Source organism: Diceros bicornis, chromosome 11, assembly GCF_020826845.1.
Source record: "Diceros bicornis minor isolate mBicDic1 chromosome 11, mDicBic1.mat.cur, whole genome shotgun sequence".
Taxonomy (NCBI): Eukaryota; Metazoa; Chordata; class Mammalia; order Perissodactyla; family Rhinocerotidae; genus Diceros; species Diceros bicornis.
Window position 1 is genome coordinate 52117262 of NC_080750.1, and position 22709 is coordinate 52139970.

Below are 22709 nucleotides of genomic sequence, written 5' to 3' on the forward strand. Positions count from 1 at the left end.
CCGCTAAGCCACAGGGCCGGCCCTGGACTTTTTTATTACAGCTTTCTAGCAAGAGGGCTGACTCATGTCCAGAAAAACCATCTTGACAGGGCACAAAATCTCACAGCAGTTATATAGGCCATTGGGTTATTGGGGAGGGGGTTAGGAATGTTGACCTTCTGCTGTTACAGACTGGGAGTTCCATACCAGATCTTTCAGTTTTCACTGATGATGGCTATCAGCATAGATACTCTGTTTGGGGGTCATCACATTCCTAAGGAACTCAAAAAAACAAACTTATCATCTTATCGCAGCTGGGAGGTACAGGCACAAGCAGGGGTCATAAAATCTACAGAGCAGTTAGATCTCCTGGAGGGTGCATATCCAGCTGGGTTAGTTTGTCAGAGGTCATTCAAAGTTACAATAGGGCTTCTTTTCTACAGTATGGCTTCCCTTATGTCAACCTTGTCTTGAGCCAGTATCAGTTTGACTTAAACGCATGAAGACAGTTTTTCTCATTTTGTTTTTTTTTTTAATTTTGTTCCAATAGCAATAGAGGCAGGGAAGCTAATCAAGATGAGAGGATTAACTACAAAATGTTTCAAGAATTCTAACACTGGAGTGTATAACATTGTAATTTCACAGCTTCAATAAATTTGTGAACTTTTACGTAATTCCTATACCTGTTTCATCAGTACCTTGAACATTCCAGGGAAGAGAAGACACTTGTAGGGAGACAACCCTCAGTGGGTCTCTCACGTTTTCGTGTGTTGGGAGCGAGGCACTGACTGCTCCAGACAATGTTTTCAAGGATGTTTCTATGGGGAACAGTCTTGGAAGACAGAAATGCTGTCTCCATGCAGAGCGAAGGGCAGGTTTGTTTACTGTCCAGTATAATGAAGATAATGTCTCCCTCCAAGGCAAAGGTCAGGCAGATTTCCTGCCCATTATGAAAGATTCAGGTTTTGCTGATTACCCATGGTGTCTCCTCAAACAACTCTCACCTGAAATTTGAAACTATGTCTACTATGTCAAGTAATTATGAACATTAGGTGAGAGGATTAATCCTGTGCCTGGGACACAACTGATATAGAAAAAGATCAGTCTTTTTTTCTTGTATAAGTAACACTTTTCCTTGGTTTTCTGATTTTGGAGGCCTAATAATTTTTATATTTTTGATTTTGAACATTTTAAGCAGCAGATTGTTCTTGGTTGCTCCCCACTGTTGGGGAGATTTCTATCTCCACGTCTTCACAGGGTTAAACTGGCTGCCACTTTTCTCTCCCTGGTTCCAACATTTAAATGTATTTCTATTCTATTTGATTTACATACATGCTTATTTCAGTTTCGAGTGTGGGTAAACTATTATTTTTGTTTTGTTATGAAAAGAAGCATACATATAAAAGTGGATTAAAACATAGATACAATTTAAAAGAGAAAAATAAAATGAATGTCCATGTATAAACCACCCTAATTGAGAAATGAAACATTACACAGTAGTTCAGAGGCCCCTGTGGACGACTCTACACCACATCACCCTCCTTTTCCTCATCATTGAGGCATCTACTATCTTGATTTGATAATAATTCCCTTGATTTCCATGGCAGGTTTACCACATAAGCACATCTTCACAACCAAGAAAGTGTACGTAAAAGCCAGAAACCAATAACACACCTAGCTGAATAATCAATTTATTAATGAAAAAGTATATGATTATCTCAATAGATGCAAAAAAAGCACTTGATAAATTTCATCATCCATAGTTAACAGACTCAATGTGTCCCACATTGAGCTGAAGCCCAAATGCATGTGCTGAAGCCCGACTCCCAGTGTGACTGTATTTGGAGGTAGGGCCTTGGAGGAGGGAATTAAGGTTGAATGAAGTCATGAGGGTGGGGCCAAATCCAATATGACTAGTCAGTGATTTTTTAAGGAAAAAGCAAATTTAGCAGGGGCCAGCCCCATGGCGTAGCGGTTAAGTGTGCATGCCCCGCTGCTGGTGGCCCGGGTTCGGATCCCAGGCGCAGACCAACGCACTGCTTATCAGGCCATGCTGTGGCAGCATCCCACATAAAGTGGAGGAAGATGGGCACGGATGTTAGCCCAGGGCCAGTCTTCCTCAGCAAAAAGAGGAGGATTGGCATGGATGTTAGCTCAGGGCTGATCTTCCTCACCAAAAAAAAAAAAAAAAACAAATTTAGCAAGTTAAGAAAAGGTAATTTCCTTAATCTTTTAGTGGATATAATCTTTAGTGGATAATCTTTTAGTGGATACCCAAAACCCACAGCAGTAGTAAAATTCTCTGACTGTTCTCTGAGAATAGAAATGCGAGAAGGATTCTTGCCATCACTTGTTTAGCACTGTGTTGGGCCCTAATTCAATATAACTGGTGTCCTCAAAAGAAGGGAGACAGCAGGGACGTGCATGCACAGAGAAAAGGCCATGTGAGGACACAGGTCCTTTGCAAGCTGAGGAGGCCTCAGGAGAAACGAAACCTGCCAACACCTTCATCTCAGACTTCTACCCTCCAGAACTGTGAAAAATAAATTTCTTTTGTTTAAGCCACCTAGTATGTGGTGTTTTGTTGTCAGCCTTAAACCAGATTAATACATGGAGTCATGATAAGAAAAAAACAAATATTTAGCAAATTAGCCAAAGAAGGGAACTTCTTAATCTACTGAAGGATGTCTACTAAAAACCTACAGCATTGATAAGATTCTGATAGTTTTCTCTCTGAGAATGGACATGAGACAAGTATTGCTGTCCCCTATTTAACATTGTATTGGCGTTCCTAACCAGAACAATGAGGCAAGAGAAGGAACAAATAAAGATTGGAAAGAAAAACAAAATTTTTGTTATTATCAGATGATATGATTTTTTACATAGAAAATCCAAAATAGTTTACAGATGAATTATTTAAACATAAATTTTGCAAGGTTGCTACATACAAGATTAATATGCAAAATTCAAGTGCATTTCTGTATACTAGCATCAATCAGAAAATGAAATTTAAAGAAATATGCCATTTATAATAGAACCAAAAAATATCATACACCTAGGAAGAAATCTGACAAAAATATGCATGTCTTCTACACAGATGTTTATAAAGCTTTCTAGAGAGAAATTTTAAAAGGACAAGATAAATGAGAGGAAATACCATATAAAACATTAAGAAGACTGTTATAAAGATGTCAATTTTCCCCAATTAAATCCCAATTAGTTAATGGGGGAAAGGGGTCCAGGAAATTGGATTCATACAAAAATCATCCCAGGCTCTGTAAAAGCCTCAAATGAAAGGATATATACTATAATGCATTTAGGAGCTAAAATAGAGGAATATCTTCATGATGTCTGGATTAGAATTTGTTTCTTAAAAAGACAAATGCAGGGCCACTGCAGTTAAGTTCATGTGCTCCACTTCGGTAGCCCAGGGATCGCGGGTTTGGCTCCCAGGCAAGGACCAATGCACAACTTACCAAGCCATGCTGTGGCAGCATCCCATATAAAGCAGAGGAAGCTAGGCACAGGTGTTAACCCAGGACCAGTCTTCTTCAGCAAAAAAAAAAAAAAAGGGAGGATTGGCAACAGACGTTAGCTCATGGCTAATCTTCCTCAAAAAAAAAAAATGCAAATAGTAACAGAAACTGTCCTAAATGGTTATCACGAGGAGAGCTATATTGGGCTGTATATCTCAGGCCCTGTATGGCCTTGATCTTAATCTAGCCAATCTGCCTAAATACAGAGGGCTAAAGCTCAAAGAGGTTAAGTAGTTGATCCAAGGCCACAGAGCTTGTAAGGGAGCACCAGAAATCTAATTCAACAAATATTTCTATTAGGTGCCAGGCCCTGAACTGGATGCTTAAAGATCATAAGAAAACAGGATACAGGCCTCCTCTTTTGGTGGTTAGTGTGGAAGGCAGATCTCGATCTCTGAGAAAATCACAACAGTGATTAAGTTTTACAAGGGAGGGGTGTGTGTGTGTGATTCTGAACCTTGAAATTGGATTATGAGGCCAGGGGGGATGTGTGAGATCTGAAAGAAGAGGAGGACGTAAGGAAGGAGATTGATGGCAGGGCCAGAGCTTTGCTGAACTCCAGATCAGCTTTATTCAAATACCTTTGGGTCAATTATATCTCAATTTAATAAAAGAGAATGTTAGTGCAAGCTGCTTTGAGAACAGGGTTCTATCAGTGAATGGAAGTTACACCCATTTGGTAATGCATAGAGAGAAGTGTTTAAGAACAACTGAAATTAAGATATTCCTCACTGCCCCACCCCAAATGCCCTGGGGCTACAGGGAGGTCAAACTAGAGAAAGTGGAGGAAGAACTGGGGCTGAAGGGAGCCTAGAGTGAGCTTGGTGCCAGATAAAGGGACAGACCGTGAGGGGTCTTACGGGCTCCGTGAAGGATTTGGGGATGTCTGGGCGCGTTCTAAATCCCGCACCTCTGTAAGCAGAGGCACAAATGGTGGGGGCTTTGGTGGACACTCATGGCCAGGTCACATGGTCAACAAGTTTTTGATAAATTTGGTGCAAAATGTATTTGGCAAAACGTCACCTGACATGAAGCTTTTTATAGTCTTAACTATCCCATTTGGTTTGAATATACATGAATTCTGCTTCATAAACATGACTGTGTTTGATTAGGAAGTGTTTCCCCAGCCCCTTCTGGGAATGTTAACATAATACATGATCTATGTATCATAGTCATTTTCTAAAATATGAAATTCTGAATATCGTAGTCCAGTGGTCTAGGAGAAGAGAGAATAGCTGGGACCCTAGTGAAGGATGAGTGGACAGTGGGAAGTTACCTGCTTTTTCCAATCTCCAATATATTGTTCGTATCTTTCTATATCCATACATTTGGTGCTACCATCTTTCTTTAAAATTTGCTTGATATTCTCTTAAGTAGAATGTGTGTAAGATGAATGTAACGTAGTTTATTCAGCTAATAACTGACAGTAGATATTTCCAATGTTTCCACTTTTTTGACGTTCAAACCAGTGCTGAAGAGAACATCTTTGTATATATCTTTGAATATCTGTTCAAGTTATATGCGTGTGAAAAACAAAATTCAACTGAGTAAATTTTAAAGATCTTATTGGCTTTACTCAACGATTCACGAATCAGGCAGCACCCAATGTAGCAGAGAGAAAGGAGCTCCAAGGAGCTGTACAAATGAAAGAATTTTATAGGCGGAAGGGAGCAGGAACAAGGAAGTTATACATGTCAGAAAAGTGTGTTGGTTATTGCAAGGTCACTTTCCTTTAGGGGAGGGCAGGGGTCTATCAGGCAGATTACCTAACTAGTGCTGATCAGGAGATTCCTCATTGGTTTAAGATTCCATTTCTAGGAGAGCTAAAACTGTAATTTAAGTCTTGGTTTGGTGACAAGGGGCTTACCTTAAGTGACTCCATTTTGGGCTAGTTTTCTTGTTTTTAACATGTGTTTTTTAGAATTAGTATTAGTGGAATTACAAGGGCAAAGCAAAGATTTTTCAATTTTTGATGGATATTTCTATGTTGCTTTCTAAAAACAAGGTTTCAACTTCACTTGTCTACAGTGCTGGAATATCTACCTCCCAAAAACAAAACAGGGTATTATCAATATTTTCAATCTTACTAATACAATAAGTGTAGTAAAAGGGGCAAATTGATTTTTCAATTTGTAATTCTTAGATTAATAAGTTTTGCATTTTCCTGCATCTGTTTCTTCTATGCATCTTTTTCTACACTGGAAGTTCAGTTTTTCTCTGTTTTACTTTCTTACCTTGTAGGTATTCTTTGTTTAGAGATAATGACATTTTATTAGTAAATACTGAAAATATTTGTCCTGGTTTTGTTTATATTCAATTTGTCTGTTTTAAATGTTATTTATCGGGCCGGCCCCATGGCTTAGCGGTTAAGCGTGCGCGCTCCGCTACTGGCGGCCCGTGTTCGGATCCCGGGCGCTCACCAACGCACCGCTTCTCCAGCCATGCTGAGGCTGCATCCCACATACAGCAACTAGAAGGATGTGCAACTATGACATACAACTATCTACTGGGGCTTCGGGGATCAAAAAAAGGAGGAGCATTGGCAATAGATGTTAGCTCAGAGCCGGTCTTCCTCAGCAAAAAGAGGAGGATTAGCACGGATGTTAGCTCAGGGCTGATCTCCCTCACAATAAATAAATAAATATGTCATTTATCTCCTGGATCTCATTTCACAGATAGACAGGCATTTCGGCCACATTCAGCCATTGAAGGGGAGCAAAATACACCACCCCAAAATATACCTCTTTGACAAGGATTATTTGGGGCTGATTATTTTTGAAAGGCTGCAGATGCAGGAGAATTTCTGAAAACAGTAGAATATGCCCTTTTGTAAGGGAAATTTACATTTATAAGAGAAATCTCCATTTGCAAGGGTGTCTTCCTCTCTGCAAGAGAAAGAGGAGGATGTCTAAATTTCTAGAAACTCTTATTAATGGATAAGAAAGGGACTTAAATCTACATAACAACCTTACCCTTGTTTACTCTGCTTTGCCTGATAACCTCCCATAACTGCCCCCACAACATCTTCTTTTGTCTTTAGCTGAAGATGGTATTTAAGGTGGTGGTTTGGGCCATTTCGAGGAGTTACTCAGCTTTCCTGGGTATCTCCCATGTATACAGGAGGTATACATGTTATAAAACTTTTATTTTTCTCTTGTTGATCTCGTTTTATTACAGGGGAGACTCAGCCAAGAATGTAGGAAGGTAGAAGGAAATTATATTTCCTCCCCTATACTGTAGAGGAGCAAGAATCAAAAAAGCAAAGCAAACTTAGTAAATGTGAATTTTGAGCCATCAGAAATAATATGTTTCGGGGGCGGCCCGGTGGCGCAGCATTTGCGTGCACCCGCTCCGCCTCACTGGCCCGGGGTTTGCGGGTTCAGATCCCGGGCACACACTGACACACTGCTTGTCAAGCCATGCTGTGGCGGCGTCCCATATAAAGTAGATGAAGATGGGCATGGATGTTAGCCTAGGGCCAGTCTTCCTCAGCAAAAAAGAGGTGGATTGGCATCAGATGTTAGCTCAGGGCTCATCTTCCTCACAAAAAAAAAAAAGAAATACTATGTTTCAAGCTGATACAGGCTCAAGACAAGGTTGACATGAGGGAAGCCATTGTAGAAAAGAAACCTTATTGTAACTTTGAATGACCTCTGACAAACTAACCCAGCTGGATATGCACCCTCCAGGAGATCTAACTGCTATGTAGATTTTATGACCTCTGCTTGTGCATGTACCTCCCAGCTGCGATAAGATAGCTTTGTTCTTTTGAGTTCCTTAGGAATGTGATGACCCCTGAACAGAGAATCTATGCTAATAGCCATCATCAATGAAAACTGAAAGATCTGGTGTGTCGACTCCCAGTCTGTAACACCAGCAGGTCAACATTCCTAATCCTCTCCCCTATAACCCACCGGCTTATATAACTGCTGTAAGATTTTGTGCCCCTTTAAGATGGTTTTTTTCAGGGCCGGCCTGGTGGCTTAGCGGTTAAGTGCGCGCGCTCCACTGCTGGCGGCCTGGGTTAGGATCCTGGACGCGCACCAACGCACCGCTTCTCCAGCCATGCTGAGGCCGTGTCCCACATACAGCAACTAGAAGGATGTGCAGCTGTGACATACAACTATCTACTGGGGCTTTGGGGGAAAAAATAAATAAATAAATAAAATTATTTTAAAAAAAAAAAGATGGTTTTTTTCAGACCTTAGTCAGCCGTCTTCCCTTTCAGCCGTCTTCCCTCTTGCTAGCAAGCTGTAATAAAAAAAAAAGTTCTTGGGCCGGCCCCATGGCTTGGCGGTTAAGTGCGCGCGCTCCACTGCTGGTGGCCCAGGTTCGGATCCAGGGCGCGCACCAAGGCACCACTTCTCCGGCCATCCTGAGGCTGAGTCCCACATATAGCAACTAGAAGGGTGTGCAGCTATGACATACAACTATCTACTGGGGCTTTGGGGGGAAAAAAATAAATAAATAAAATCTTTATTAAAAAAAAAAAAAGTTCTTTTCTCCTACCACCTTGCCTCTTGACTATTGGCATGTCTTGCAGCGAACAGAAAGCCCCACATTGGGTAGTAACAAAGCCTCAAAATTGATGGGGGTTTCCTTAAGTTCTTCTATATTCTCATAAGACAGATGTTTATAGTGATATGATTATTTTCATTTACCTGATTCTAAGAGTTTGGGATTGTAGGGGAGGAAAAAATTTCCTTTTTACCTTTCTAGATTCTGTGGCTGGTCTAAGAATTAAATGACATAGAATAGATTAACAGGAGGAAAAAAACATTTTAATTACATATTTACACACAGGAATTTCACAAAGATATGAGACTCAAAAGTCAACCAGAGAATTGAGACCTCTATACCATCCTGAGTTAAGGAAAGAGAGAGGGTCTGAGGCTTCTGGGTTGGGGAAGGCAATTCACAGGAAGGTGAGAGGAGGAAGTGTTTGGTAAACAAAGGTTGCCCTGTTGAGCAGATAAATCTCTTAGGTGAGAAAGTGATCTCTAGGAATAGCTCTCTTCCTGCTACAGGCCCCCTTTCTAATGTAAATTTCCTTTATAATTGCAGATTTCCCCCACAAATGAAGACATTTATACTTTTCTTTTTTTAGGCAGTTACGGGGGAGGTAAAGAGCTTTTCCTGAGTCTGTTGAATGTTGATTGCCTTCAGCTCAAAATAATCTGCATGCCAAAATGGCATATTTGGGGGTAACACATTTTTTTTTTTTTTAATATGATTGTGGTGTAGGGAAAGACTTTTTTTTTTGGTGAAGAAGCTTGGCCATGAGCTAACATCCGTTGCCAATCTTCCTCTTTTTGCTGAGGAAGATTAGCCCTGAGCTACCATCTGTGTCCATCTTCCTCTATTTTTCATATGTGGGACACCACCACAGCATGGCTTGATGAGCGGTGCATAGGTCTACATCCAGGATCTGAACCTACAAACCCCAGGCCGCCAAAGCAGAGCATGCGAACTTAACCACTATGCCACTGGGCAGGCCCAAGACTTTTTTTTTAATTGAGGTCATATTGGTTTATAACATTGTATAATTTCAGATGTACATTATTATATATCAGTTTCTGTATAGACTACATCATGCTCACCACCAATAGTCTAGTTTTTATCCATCACCATACATATGTGCCCCTTTACCCCTTTCACCCACCCCACCACCCCCTTCCCCTCTGGTAACCACTAATCTGTTCTCTTTATCTGTGTTTATCTTCCACATGAGTGAAATCATATGGTGTTCGTCTTTGTCTGGCTTATTTTGCTTAATATCATACATTCAAGGTCCATCCATATTGTTGCAGATGGCACAACTTTATCTTTTTTTTATGGCTGAGTAGTATTCCATTGTATATATATACCACATCTTTATCCATTCATCCATTGATGGGGATTTGGGTTGTTTCCACTTCTTGGCTATTGTGAATAATGCTGCAATGAACATAGGGGTACATAGATCTCTTTGTATTGTTGATTTCATGGTCTTTGGATAAATACCCAGTAGTGGGATAGCTGGACCATATGGTATTTCTATTTCTAATTTTTTGAGAAATCTCCATACTCTTTTCCATAGTGGATGCACCAGTTTGCATTCCCACCAGAAGTGTATGAGGGTTCCCTTTTCTCCACATCCTCTCCAACACTTCTTATTTCTTGTCTTCTTAATTATAGCCATTCTAACAGGTGTAAAGTGATCTCTCATAGTTTTGATTTGCATTTATATTAATAATTAATATAATTAGTAATAATAAGTAATAATTAATGATGTTGAACATCTTTTCATGTGCCTGTTAGCCATCTATATACCTTCTTTGGAAAAATGTCCATTCGGATCCTTTGCCCATTTTTTAATTGGGTTGTTTGTTTTTTTGTAGTTGAGTTGTATGAGTTCTTTATATATTTTGGAAATTAACCCCTTGTCAGATATATGATTTGCAAATATTTTCTCCCAGTTGGTGGGTTGTCTTTTTGTGTTGTTCATGGTTTCCTTTGCCTTGCAGAAGATTTTTAGTCTGATGTAGTCCCATTTGTTTATTTTTTCTTTTGTTTCCCTTGCCAGAGTAGACATAGTATTTGAAAAGATGCTGCTAAGTCTGATGTCCAAGAGTGTACTGCCTATATTTTCTTCTAGGAGTTTTATGGTTTCAAGTATCACATTCAATCCTTTAATGCTTTTTGAGTTAATTTTTGCATATGCTGTAGGATAATGGTGTACTTTCATTCTTTTGCATGTGGCTGTCCAGTCTTAACCATTTTTTGAAGAGACTTTCCTTACTCCATTGTATGTTCTTGTCTCCTTTGTCAAGGATTAGCGGTCCACAGATGTGTGGTTTTATTTCTGGGCTTTCAGTTCTGTTTCTTTGATCTGTGTGTCTGTTTTTGTGCCAGTACCATGTTGTTTTGGCTACTATAGCTTTGTAGGATATTTTGAAGTCAGGGATTGTGATGCCTCCAGCTTTGTTTTTTTTCCTCAGGATTTCTTTGGCTGGGGTGACATTTTCTGAACCACTTCAGGACATAAAATCATATCCCCCAAGTCACACGAATAGTTGACCAAGGTTGTGTTCTAATTTGGGTGTGGTCCATCTATCTGTCCAGAGGCTATGCCCTTCCCACAGCCCCAGTTGGGGTGAATGGGATGTGGGGATTGTGGCACCAGGTGGGTGGGAGTAGACAGGGCACAATAATAAAGGCAAGGGAATGAAAGATCAGGTTAGGAGAGGATAATCTGTGTTTGACTAGAATGTGGTAGTGGGTAGGACCACCTGAAATAACCCCAAAGTTCTTTTTTTTTTTTTTTTAGGGAAGAAATATCTTCTCAGCAACCTCAACTAATTATGTGAGGTGATGGTGCTCAGGGCAGGCCACCCCAAGATGCACCACTCTGGTGTGTAGATTATTTCAAGCTGAAGACAGTAAAGACTCAGAAAACTCAGGAAGAACATTTGAGTTTCCCCTCCCAAAATGCCTAAAGAACTTAACATAAAAGATCTGTTTCAAGAAGGAGTTACTATCATGATGGCTGTAATATAATGTAAAATAGATGTTACAATAGGAAAGGCACCAAGACCCTCTTATCAAAATTCTGTCTCTTCCTGGCCACATTCTCTGCCTGGCCCTGCTGGAAGTTGCCAGACATTTACATTTATAAGGGAAATCTCCATTTGTAAATGTATCTCCCTCTCTGTGCTGGGAGTGGGGGGGGATGGCCTCATCTCTAAAGACTTATCAGTGTGAAAGGTGAGGCCTTAAATCTGCATAATAACCTTATTCTTGTTTACTGTGCTTTTCTGGTAATCTCCCGTAACTGATTCCCCCCACCCCCAGCATCCTCCTTTGTCTTTGGCTGAAGATGGTATTTAAGACGAGAATCTCTGCTGTTGTGTTGAGAAACTCAGTGTCCCTGGTTTCTCCCATGTATACATGTTATTAAACTTGGTATTATTTTCTCCTGCTAACCTGTCTTTTTAATTATTTGGCCATCCAGAGGAACCTTAAGGGAAAGGGCAGAGGGAGATTCTCCCTCTTCCCCTACAGAGGCAACAAGAGTTCTCCTGACCAAGAAAGCTTCTTAGCTTGGCTTCATTTTCTCTGAGTTTCTAAAGGCTGGAGGAGTGACTGGCCAGTTGACCTGTGACTAGCTGCAGGCCGTGGGAAAGAGCTCCTCTTGGCAGCTGGAAATAAAAGGTCTGAAGACTCACAGGACTTGATGGGCTGCCAGCAAAATGAGGACTGAGATTTGAGGGTGTATCCATTTCTCACTGCAGACCCCAGCCTCCTGAAGAAACCCCCTTCAGTCCAGTCCTTCATTCACGGCCCAATGGCAGTTGAAACAGCCCTGGCAGGACTCCAGGCAGAAGCCAACTGTCCCATCTGTCTAGATTATCTGAGAGACCCTGGCACCATCGAATGTGGCCACAACTTCTGTCGATCTTGCATCCAACAGTCCTGGGAAGATCTATGGGACATGTTCCCTTGCCCTGTCTGCCGTCACCCATGCCAACAGAGGCACTTCAGGAGCAACATCCAGCTGGGAAGGATGATTGACATCACCAAGCTCCTCCACATCACCAGGAGCAAGAAGAACAGGCAGGAAGACAGGCACTTGTGTGAGAAGCACAACCAGCTCCTGACCCTCTTCTGTGAGGAGGACCTAGAGGTGCTGTGTCCCCTGTGCACTCAGCCCCAACCACCAGGGCCACCAGGTGAGGCCCCTGGAGGAAGCCGCCTCTCATCACAGGCAGAGACTCAGCAGTTACATCGAGTCCCTGAAGACGCAGGTGGCAGACGTTCAGAAATTAATAAGCATTCAAAGCAAAAAACCCTTAGAACTGAGACAGAAGATGGAAAACCCAAGGCAGGAATTAGTCTCTGAATTTGAGCACCTGAAGCAGTTCTTAGACCATGATCAAGAGGCAGTTCTCTCAAGGTTAGCTAAGAGAAGGACACTCAACAGAAACTCAGTGCAAACATAACCCCATTTTCAGACTACATTTCGACCCTCAAAGTTCTACTAAGTAAGGCAGTAGAGAACAGTGTGCTGTCTGAAGTGGAATTGCTCTCACAAATTAAGAATTTCCACCGGAAGTCTGAGGATGAGATGAGCCCATCAATCTTTTCCATTCAGTTAAGGAGAGAAGGCTGCAGTTTCCCCCTCCAGCATTCTGCTTTGCAGAAAATTATACAGAAATTTAGAGTAGATATAATTCTAGACCCTGAGACAGCACACCCTCACCTGATGGTCTCTGAGGATAAAAAAAAAGTGTGAGATTTACAAAGAGAAAACAAAACGTTCCTGATTTTCCAAAAAGATTTACAGTCAACGCAGTTGTGCTGAGTTTTCCATATCTTCATTCTGGCAGGCATTTCTGGGAGATAGAAGTGGGAGACCAGTCTGAATGGGCTATCAGGGTTTGCAAAGACTCTCTTCCCACGAAGGCGAGGAGACCTCCATCAGTCCGGCAGGGATGCTGGAGGATTCGACTGCAAGGAGATAGTTATGATGCACCAGGAGCTGTTCCAAGCCCTCTACTGTTAGAAGTGAAACCCAGAAGCATTGGCGTTTTCCTAGACTACGAGCTGGGTGAGATCTCATTTTATAACATGACTGAGAAATCTCATATCTATACCATCACTGACAATTTTACTAGACCTCTGAGGCCTTATTTCCACGTAGAACCTGATTCAAAACCTCTCAGAATCTGTACAGGAACAGATTGTGAATGGAAACTCCCTGACAGGCTAGATCACTTTAATAGTTTTGGTTTTTGTGTTTTTTTTTGTGAGGAGATCAACCCTGTGCTAACATCTGCCAATCCTCCTCCTTTTTTTGCTGAGGAAGACTGGCCCTGAGCTGACATCCGTGCCCATCTTCCTCCACTTTATATGGGACGCCGCCACAGCACGGCTTGCCAAGCAGTGCATTGGTGAGCGCCCGGATCCAAACGGGCGAACCCTGGGCCGCCACAGCGGAGCGCGTGCACTTAACTGCCTTGCGCCACTGGGCCAGCCTCTATAGTTTTGGTTTTTTTAATAATGGAAGGTGGGTAAGCTGTTATATTAAAACGCCAGTCAATCTAATCATCCCAATTTTTTACTCCTCATGAAGAAAGTTTCAACAACTATCCAGAAAACAGTGCTAGTAATGCCTCTCTCCAGGACTGTTGCAGGGGTTTGCTGGATATGAGGCTGACTGTTTAAGATCGTCAGAAAGTGCGGATGGAGTTTGCAAGGGATTAAACCAAAAGAGAAGCAGTCAATGTGGGGTCATCTCTATAAAGGTTGGATTGTGCTATTCCTGCCACATCCAAGCTGTCTACACCCAGGGAGCAGATTGTAACCTTAGTTTTACCAAACGGCACAATTGAAAGAGGTGGGGTGGGCGTCATAGAGCAAGCCTTTAACACATCAGGATTTGACATTTTTTCCATTATCTCTTACAGGTGGCACACACCACATCAGCTTTCTTAGAAACTCTATACATAATTTTCATTTCATCCTAAATTCTTTGCTATTATGCATTGTATTTTACAGCATGGTGACTTATTATAACCTTGTGGAGCATTGTAAAGTTTTATTAATAACAGACATTACAGTTAGATACCATGTCAGAGAATAAAAGATGAGTCACTGGGTAATAAAAAATATGCAAGCATGATGGTGTACCTATTTTTATTCAGAATTTTCTTACAAATATAGCTAACATTTATTGAGCCCTACCTATATCCCAGGAGTGGCAGTATTTCAAAAGAACTCTGAACGGTAGGCACTAGGCCATTACAAAAGATGTCCATAGTACATGTTTAAACTCTGGGACACTACACTAACTTCACCAGAAGGACCTAGGTCCTGCTCATTTTCCATGGTAGACTTAAACTCATTTGCAAAATGTAGATAATCCTTATTTTGCAAGAAAGTTATGAAGATGAAATTACATATGGATGTGTGTATGCAGCAAAGTTAACTTTCATATCTTTCCCTATTTTGAACAAAACTATATACCTTAGCCTTTTTTCCCTCTTGACATGATGTTGATGTTATTTCCCCTTGTTTTTCTCTCCCATGAAAAATCTTTATATTTTTGAGGAAAATAGATATAGTCAATGTGTGGATCTTTTTTTGGAGCCTGATTTGAACAACTGAAAAAGACATTTCTGACTCGGTAAGGGCAATGTGAGTACGGTGGGCATTATGTGATGTCAGGGACCTGTTCATTTTGTTAGATGTGATAACATGAGGATTCAGGAAATGCCCTGATTCCTACAAGGTCATAGTAAGACATATAAGGGGGAAGTTGTGTTTTTATGATTTTCATTATAGAACTCCAACAAAAAAGAGGGGGGAAGGAGGGGAATAAATGAAGCCAGGTGTGACAAAATATTGATAACTATTGAATCTTGGTGATGGTGCATAGACATTTACTTTATGTACTATTCTTTGTACCTGAAATAAAAAGAACAAGCAAAAGTGTTTCTCTTTATCTTTGTGCCCTGAGGGGAGGTTTCCGAATGGACTCTGCCACCTACACCTTGAATGGGCACATTTATAGTTGAATGAACATATTTATCTTTCCTGTCTTGTCAAAATAGGTTTGTAGTGTTGATTTTGGGCTAGTTGCAAATTTCTTGAGGTTTGAGAAACTAGCTATTATTGAACTACAGATAGTAACTGTCCACTTCCTTAGAATTGAGTGCAGATTGGATGTCCTTTGAGCAGTTATCAAGTGGGCTCTGTATTGGCTTTATATTATGTTTTTTACTGTAATAGTATAATGAAAAACATTTTGCTTCTTTTGTCTAATGTCAAGTCTTATATATATGAATTATGATGAACTTTTCAGGACTACATTTTGCTTTCTTTCTGTTTTCAATTGGACAACTTTTTTTTTATTTTGAGGAAGATTAGCCCTAAGATAACATCTGCTGCCAATCCTCCTCTTTTTTGCTGAGGAAGATTGGCCCTGGGCTAACATCCGTGCCCATCTTCCTCTACTTTATATGGGACGCCGCCACAACATGGCTTTTTTGTTTGTTTGTTTTTTTGTTTTTTTGTGAGGAAGATGAGCCCTGAGCTAACATCCATGCCAATCCTCCTCCTTTTTTTTTTTTTCCCTTTTTCTCCCCAAAGCCCCAATAGATAGTTGTATGTCATAATTGCACATCCTACTAGTTGCTGTATGTGGGACGCAGCCTCAGCATGGCCGGACAAGAGGTGCATCAGTGCGCGCCTGGGATCCAAACCCGGGCCGCCAGTAGGGGAGCTCGTGCACTTAACCGCTAAGCCACGGGGCTGGCCTGCCACAGCATGGCTTGACAAGTGGTGTGTAGATCCATGCCCAGGATCCGAACCTGTGAACCTGGGGCTGCTGAAGCGGAGCACATGAACTTAACTGCTATGCCACCAGGCCGGCCCAGAACAATTATTTTTCATCATTACACTGGTAATACAACATGCTTATTGTAATTAAAAAAAAAAACACAAAAAGGGCCAGCCCCGTGGCATAGTGGTTAAGTTCAGTGCACTCTGCTTTGGGGGCCCAGGTTTGGATCCTGGGCGGGGACCTACACCATTCGTCAGCCATGCTGTGGCAGTGGCACACATACAAAAAAGAGGAAGCTTGGTACGGATGTTTCTCAGGGTGATTCTTCCCCAGCAAAAATAAAAAACAAAAACACACAAATAACAGGTGTATAAATAGAAATTATTGGTGTAACCCTCTCCCCTACTCCCTGACCCATACAGACACATACACACAAACCTCTTGTTAACAGGGTTGACATTTTTGTGTGTATATATGTGTGTGTGTGTGTGTGTGTGTGTGTGTGTGTGTGTATATATATATATATATGGCAATTTCTTGGCATATGTAAATTAGTATATATAAAGTCCTCTTTATATGACCTAATCTGTAATAAGGCCAATATTAGGGATAAAAAAATTGGAAGAAAGCAGACCATAGGAGCCTTGCAAGTACAGGAAGGATTTAAGAACAATAGGAAGCCACTGAGGGGGGCTTGAAGCAGGGAACTGAATACAGTCAGATTTCTGTCTCATTGGCTATATCATTCTAACATTCAGATTATTGTTCTGAGCTGGGAATCTAAATTTAGGAGTCATCAGTAAATGCACAGAACCTGGAGCACTGGGGCTAGATAAGAAAACCTGGAAAAAGAACAGAGAGTGAAAATCACAAACTTCATAGGATTGGCTGAGAAGCCATCAGAAGACTGAGGAGCAGGGACTGGCGAGGTGGAGGGAAGTCATCCACTGTGGTGTTGAAACCAGAGAGTTTTTAAAGAGACTGTGGTCAGCTAACAAAATGGTCAGCTCTACCAGATAGTGCTGAGAAGTCCCAGACATGAAAGTGGAGATGTGTCAGTTAAATTTGGAGGAAGTACAGTTTTGGGTGGCTTTAATGTCTGCAAAAGTGTAGAACAATGTCATTCTTCTCACTGTGTGTGTGTGTTGCAAATATAGTTATTTTTCATTAAAATGTTTTCCATGTTAATATTTGATGGGTTTATTATTTTTAAGTGACTTGAATTTTGTTTAGATTTAATTTCTAATTGCAACTACCAATAGATATTATCCACATACAAAAAAGCTCTTTTGGGGTCCTCAACTTTTAGTGGTGGTGTAGGAGAGAAAAAATAATTTTCCCTCCACTCTTCTAGGTTTTTGGGTGAAACCTTGTCTGTAATAAAAGAAATTTTAATTACATATGTATGTATGTACATCCAGGAGCCCCACAGATATGATTCAAAAAGCAGCCAGAAGATTGAGATTTATACATCATCCTGAGCTAAGGAAAGGATCAGGGGTCTGGGGCTTCAAAGGCGGGGAAGGCAATTCATGAAGGTGAGATGAAGAAATGTTGGGTAAACAAAGGTTGCTCTGCCATGCAGGTAAGTCTCTCAGGTGAGGTGATCTCTGCCATTAGCCCTCTGCCTGGTTCAGGCCCCCTTTCTAATGTACATTTCCATTACAAAAGGATAATTTCTATGCTGTTTTCAGAGCTTCTCCTATTATTACCGCCCAACATGGGGCCTTCTGCTCGCAGCAAGACATGCCAATAGTCAGGAGGCAAGGTGGTAGGAGAAAAGGAATTTTTTTATTACAGCTTGCTAGCAAGAGGGAAGATGGCTGACTAATGTCTGGAAAAAACCATCTTAAAGGGGCACAAAATCTTACAGCAGTTATATAGGGGAGAGGGTTAGGAATGTTGACCTTCTGGTGTTACAGACTGGGAGTCGACACACCAGATCTTTCAGTTTCCACTGATGATGGCTATTAGCCTAGATTCTCTGTTCAGGGGTCATCACATTCCTAGGGAACTCAAAAGAACAAAGTTATCATCTTATCACAGCTGGGAGGTACATGCACAAGCAGAGGTCGTAAAATCTACATAGCAGTTAGATCTCCTGGAGGGTGCAGATCTAGCTGGGTTAGTTTGTCAGAGGTCACTCAAAGTTACAATAGGGTTTCTTTTCTACAATGGCTTCCCTCATGTCAACCTTGTCTTGAGCCTGTATCACTATGTATGTCTGCAGTTTTTCAAAATAATCAGCTCAAAATAATCCTTATGCCACCCCAAAATATACCTGTTTGTCATAAGGATTATCTTGAGCTGGTTATTTTTTTTTTTACAAAAAAAAAGAATTTTACAAAAGTTACCCTTCTGTAAGAGATATTTACATTTATAAGGAAAATCTCCATTTGTAAGGGTGTCTCCCTCTCTGTACCAGGAAGAAGGGATGATGAAATCTCTAGAAACTCTCATCAATGGGGACGGCATGGACTTAAATCTGCTTAACAACCTTACCCTTGTTTACTGTGCTTTTCCTGGTGATCTCCCATAACTGGCTCCCTCCCCAGCATCTTTGTCTTTAGCTGGAGATGGTATTTGAGGTGGTGGCTTAGGCCATTCCAGGAGTCACTCAGTTTTCCTGGGTATCTCCCATGTATACAGGAGGTAACATGTAACAAGTTTATACATGTTATTAAACTTCTGTTTGTTTTTCTCCTGTTAGTGTTTTATTACTGTGGGGGTGGGAGTAGGGGGGAGAAAGTAGAAAAACTTAGAAGGGTAGGGGGAAAATTATTTTTCCTCCCCTACAAGTGTAAAGGGGTCCTGAGATTCAAAAGTGAGAATCAGTGTGTTAAAGTTTAGAAGGAAAGAGGATGGAGTTCAGATCACAAGAGGAATGTTTGGCCTTTGACCTGGAGAGGTAACGCCTTGACTTAAAAAGAAGGTGAAGGGCCGGCCCCATGGCTTAGCAGTTAAGTGCGCGCGCTCCGCTGCTGGCAGCCCGGGTTCGGATCCTGGGCGCGCACCGACGCACCACTTGTCCGGCCATGCTGAGGCCGCGTCCCACATACAGCAACTAGAAGGATATGCAACTATGACATGCGGCTGTCTACTGGGGCTTTGGGGGACAAAAAAGGAGGAGGATTGGCAATAGATGTTAGCTCAGAGCCGGTCTTCCTCAGCAAAAAGAGGAGGATTAGTACGGATGTTAGCTCAGGGCTGATCTTCCTTACAACAACAACAACAACAAAAAAAAAAAGAAGGTGATGAGGATGGATGGGATGAGATTAGAGTTTTGTAAATTCATTATAAGAGGTGGAAGGAGTTACCCATCTGATAGACTCTAGTATTTTTCTACATATTTATATTTTTATCTACATATTTATTCACTTAAAAAAATTTTTATTGGTATAAATTACTATAAAAGACATTTAAAATTTCGTGGGTTCTGGTTTCAAGTCATGTTTAGAAAGTCATTTCCTACACCAAGATTTTAAAAATGGTCTCCAATATTTTCTTACACCTTTATGCGAAGGTTAATTTTATGTGTTACCTTGACTGGCCGTGGGGTACCCAGATTAAACATTCTTTCTGGGTGTGTCTGTGAGGGTGTTTCCAGATGAGATTAGCATTTGAATCAGTGGATACAAGTAGATTGCCCTCCCCAATGTAGGTGGGCATCATCCAATCTGTTGAGGAACAAAAGGCAGAGGAAGGAGGAATTCGTCCCTTTTTTTTTTTCCTGCCTGTCTGCTTGAGTTGCCATATCTCATCTCATCTTCTCCTGCCCTCAGACTGGGATTTACACCATTAGCTCCCATGGTTCTCAAGCCTTCAGACTCAGACTGAATTACACTACCAGTATTCCTGGGTTTCCCATTTGTCATGGGAGATCACAAGACTTCTCAGCCTCCATAATCAAAGGAACCAATTCCTCATAATTAATCTCTCTCTCTCTCTCTCTCTCTCTCTCTCTCTACATCCTATTGGTTCTGTTTCTCTGGAGAACACTGACTAATATAATTTATGATTTTAAAGTAGAACTATATAATGGATACATGCTTCTTAAAAAAAATTCAAGCTTTATAGTAACATGTAATTTAGAAAATGAAAGATTCCCTCCATCCACAAAAACAATCATTGTTAATCATCTAACAGTCTGGTGTGTATCCTCCACCATTTTGATTCTTTTTCTTTTTTTTTTTGTGAGGAGATCAACCCTGTGCTAACATCTGCCAATCCTCCTCTTTTTTGCTGAGGAAGACTGGCCCTGGGCTAACATCCCATCTTCCTCCACTTTATATGGGATGCCACCACAGCACGGACTGCCAAGCAGTGCGTCGGTGCGCGCCCGGGATCCAAACTGGCGAACCCCAGGCCGCCGCAGTGGAGCACGCGCACACTTAACCGCTTGCGCCACCGGGCCGGCCCCATTTTGATTCTTATAAAAGTTATACATGCATATACTTTAAAGCCAAAAAGTTCTACTCAACTTATAAAAAACAGCATTCTCTACCCTCCCAACTCTCTCTCCTCAGAGACAACTACTTTCAACTCTTTAGAGTTTCTTTTGGTATTTTTCTCCATCTCTCTAAACAATATCCTTCTATTGCTACTTGGTTTTTTCAGATTTAGACATGATCCACAGCCTTCCACCCTCCATCCCAACCACACACATGCAGTCTTTCCATTGTCGATGCAAAAATCCATAACCAATCTATAAATCAAAATTTGGGTGAGTTTATTATGAGCCAACTTTTGATGACCATATAGCCCGGGAGAGTCCTTTCACAAAGAAATGGAGCACTCCAAAGAAGTGGGGTGTACAGAGTGGTTATATAGGTTATATATATACATCAATGTATCACATATGATTGCAATGTCTCTCTTACAACAGTCGCAAGCTTGACCTGTCGGCACAGTGATTGATGGACACCGCAGGTATCGTGTCCATGGGCCTGGCTGGCGGCAGATCTGTTGTCTCGAGTTGGGTGGTCACAGGATGAGCACAGGATTGCAGGTCATAGGACAGCAATCAAATCCTAGCCTAGGGAGAAATGCTTACCCTTAAGGAAATGCCAATGTGGGGAAAGTTGCATCCATATCTTAAGGGCATTTGTTCTTATCTTTGAGACGTTAATTGCTTAAAGCAGATACACAATGAATGAACAGAGGCCTCTGGCACTTTTTGGAAAAACAAGGTCAGGCCGAATTAGTTTTACACCAAATGGCTTCCTCATATGCTCCAATATATCCTATTGCTTGCCATTTATTTATCACCATTTCCCCAAATCCTTCATTTATTTTTATTATTGTTTTGGTTAACTTACTATTCAGTGTTTAAGTTATGACAGTTAATGCTCATCCATGTCTGATCATTTTTCCTTTTCTACCCAACTTTTAATTTTTTCTCAGGTTAATCTTCCTCCATTTGAGCTTAGTGTTCTATGTATTATTTACTACTTCTCATTAATAATGCAAATCCAAAGTGCTGGTTCTCCATCTCTCTCAGGAATTAAGGAAGACCTCAAATTTTTTGCCCTGAACAAAGGCAGGGATGGACTTGCCATTTACTGAAATGGGGAAGACAGACTGCAGCAGGTTTGGGGCAGGGGACATGAGGAGTTCAGTTTCGGAAGTGCTAACTTTGTGATGTTTATTGGATATCCAAGTGTCAATGAAGCAGTTGGACAAGCAGTTCTGGAGTTCAGGAGAAAGAGCCAGACTGACGACACAAATTTGGGAGATTATTTAAGACAATGAAACTGGACAAAATCACAAAGGGAGAGTGTGTAGACAGAGATGAGAAGAGCGCCCAGGACTGAGCCCTTGGGCTCTCCAACCTTGAAAATCCAGGGAGAGAAACTTCAGATGCCAACCAAAATGCCTGCTGCAGGCTACCTCTCTCACTGATTTCAACTAAAAACCTGGACAAAATACAAAAAGCAATTACCTGAGGACCCTGAAAAGTAAGTAATGGCAGGTGGACTGAGGAGGGAAGGCACAACTTGAAGAGCAACCTGTAAGGTGGTAGTGAATTTCCTGGGGTTTTTCCTCCTTTATCACCCAGCTTAGACCTGAGATGATGAATCAAAGATAGCAAAAACTCAGAGAAATCCATCTTGTCAGAGGACTGGGAAAAGGGCCCCTGAGGAGTGACTTCTTTCTCTGTTTTTCTCTCCTAGCTCTGCCCAGAGATCAGCCCCAGCCCCAGTTGGGGAACTGCACTCCCAGGCTGGGGAACCGGGAAAAGGGACCCCCTACTTGCAAGGATTGGGGAGGATCCCCTGTTATTTTTTCTCTTTTGCTTTTTTGTTTGTAGGGCAGGCCCAGTTGCTCAAAACTGCACAATAGCATGGGAGGCTGAATTTGCAAGAAAACCCCATCTTTCTGGCCATAGGTAATTGGAGAAGGGAGTCAGAGAGTGGGGCAAAAGGAGGAGAGAAGTGGAAAAGGGAATTCCCTAATTCTGTGAGTAGTTACAGGCTTACTCCTAAACTGCACATAAGGGAACAACCCAACAAAGTACAGCAAATGCTTTGAGAAATAAACTAGAATGTAAACCCCTATGAAGTCCCAGACAACTCCTGAGTGGCTCATGCGAGAGGCAGATCCAAACATATAAAGAACTCTTAAAAATCAACAATAGGAAAGCAAACAAATCAATAAAAAATGAATAAATAATTAGACATTTAATCAAAAACAAGCATGGTAAATAAACCCATGAAAAGACGCCCAACCTCCTAGCCAATGGTGAATTGCACATTAAAAACACAATAAGGGCTGGCCCCGTGGCTTAGCGGTTAAGTGCGCACGCTCGGCTACTGGCAGCCCGGGTTCGGATCCCGGGTGCGCACCGACGTACCGCTTCTCTGGCCATG

At 41.4% G+C, this 22709-nt stretch overlaps 2 protein-coding genes across 2 annotated transcripts in view; one reads left to right on the plus strand and one right to left on the minus strand.

Annotated features, from left to right (window-relative positions):
• The window catches only part of TMEM192 (transmembrane protein 192), a 118156-nt gene that overhangs the window by 57639 nt on the left and 37808 nt on the right, over positions 1-22709 (minus strand). The window lies entirely within an intron of this gene.
• Positions 11769-22182, plus strand: LOC131411194 (tripartite motif-containing protein 75-like). Its single transcript, XM_058549822.1, is given in 5 exon segments — positions 11769-12203; positions 12205-12455; positions 12458-12774; positions 12777-13224; positions 22151-22182. Coding segments are annotated over 5 exon segments (1410 nt in total). The 5' UTR covers positions 11769-11841.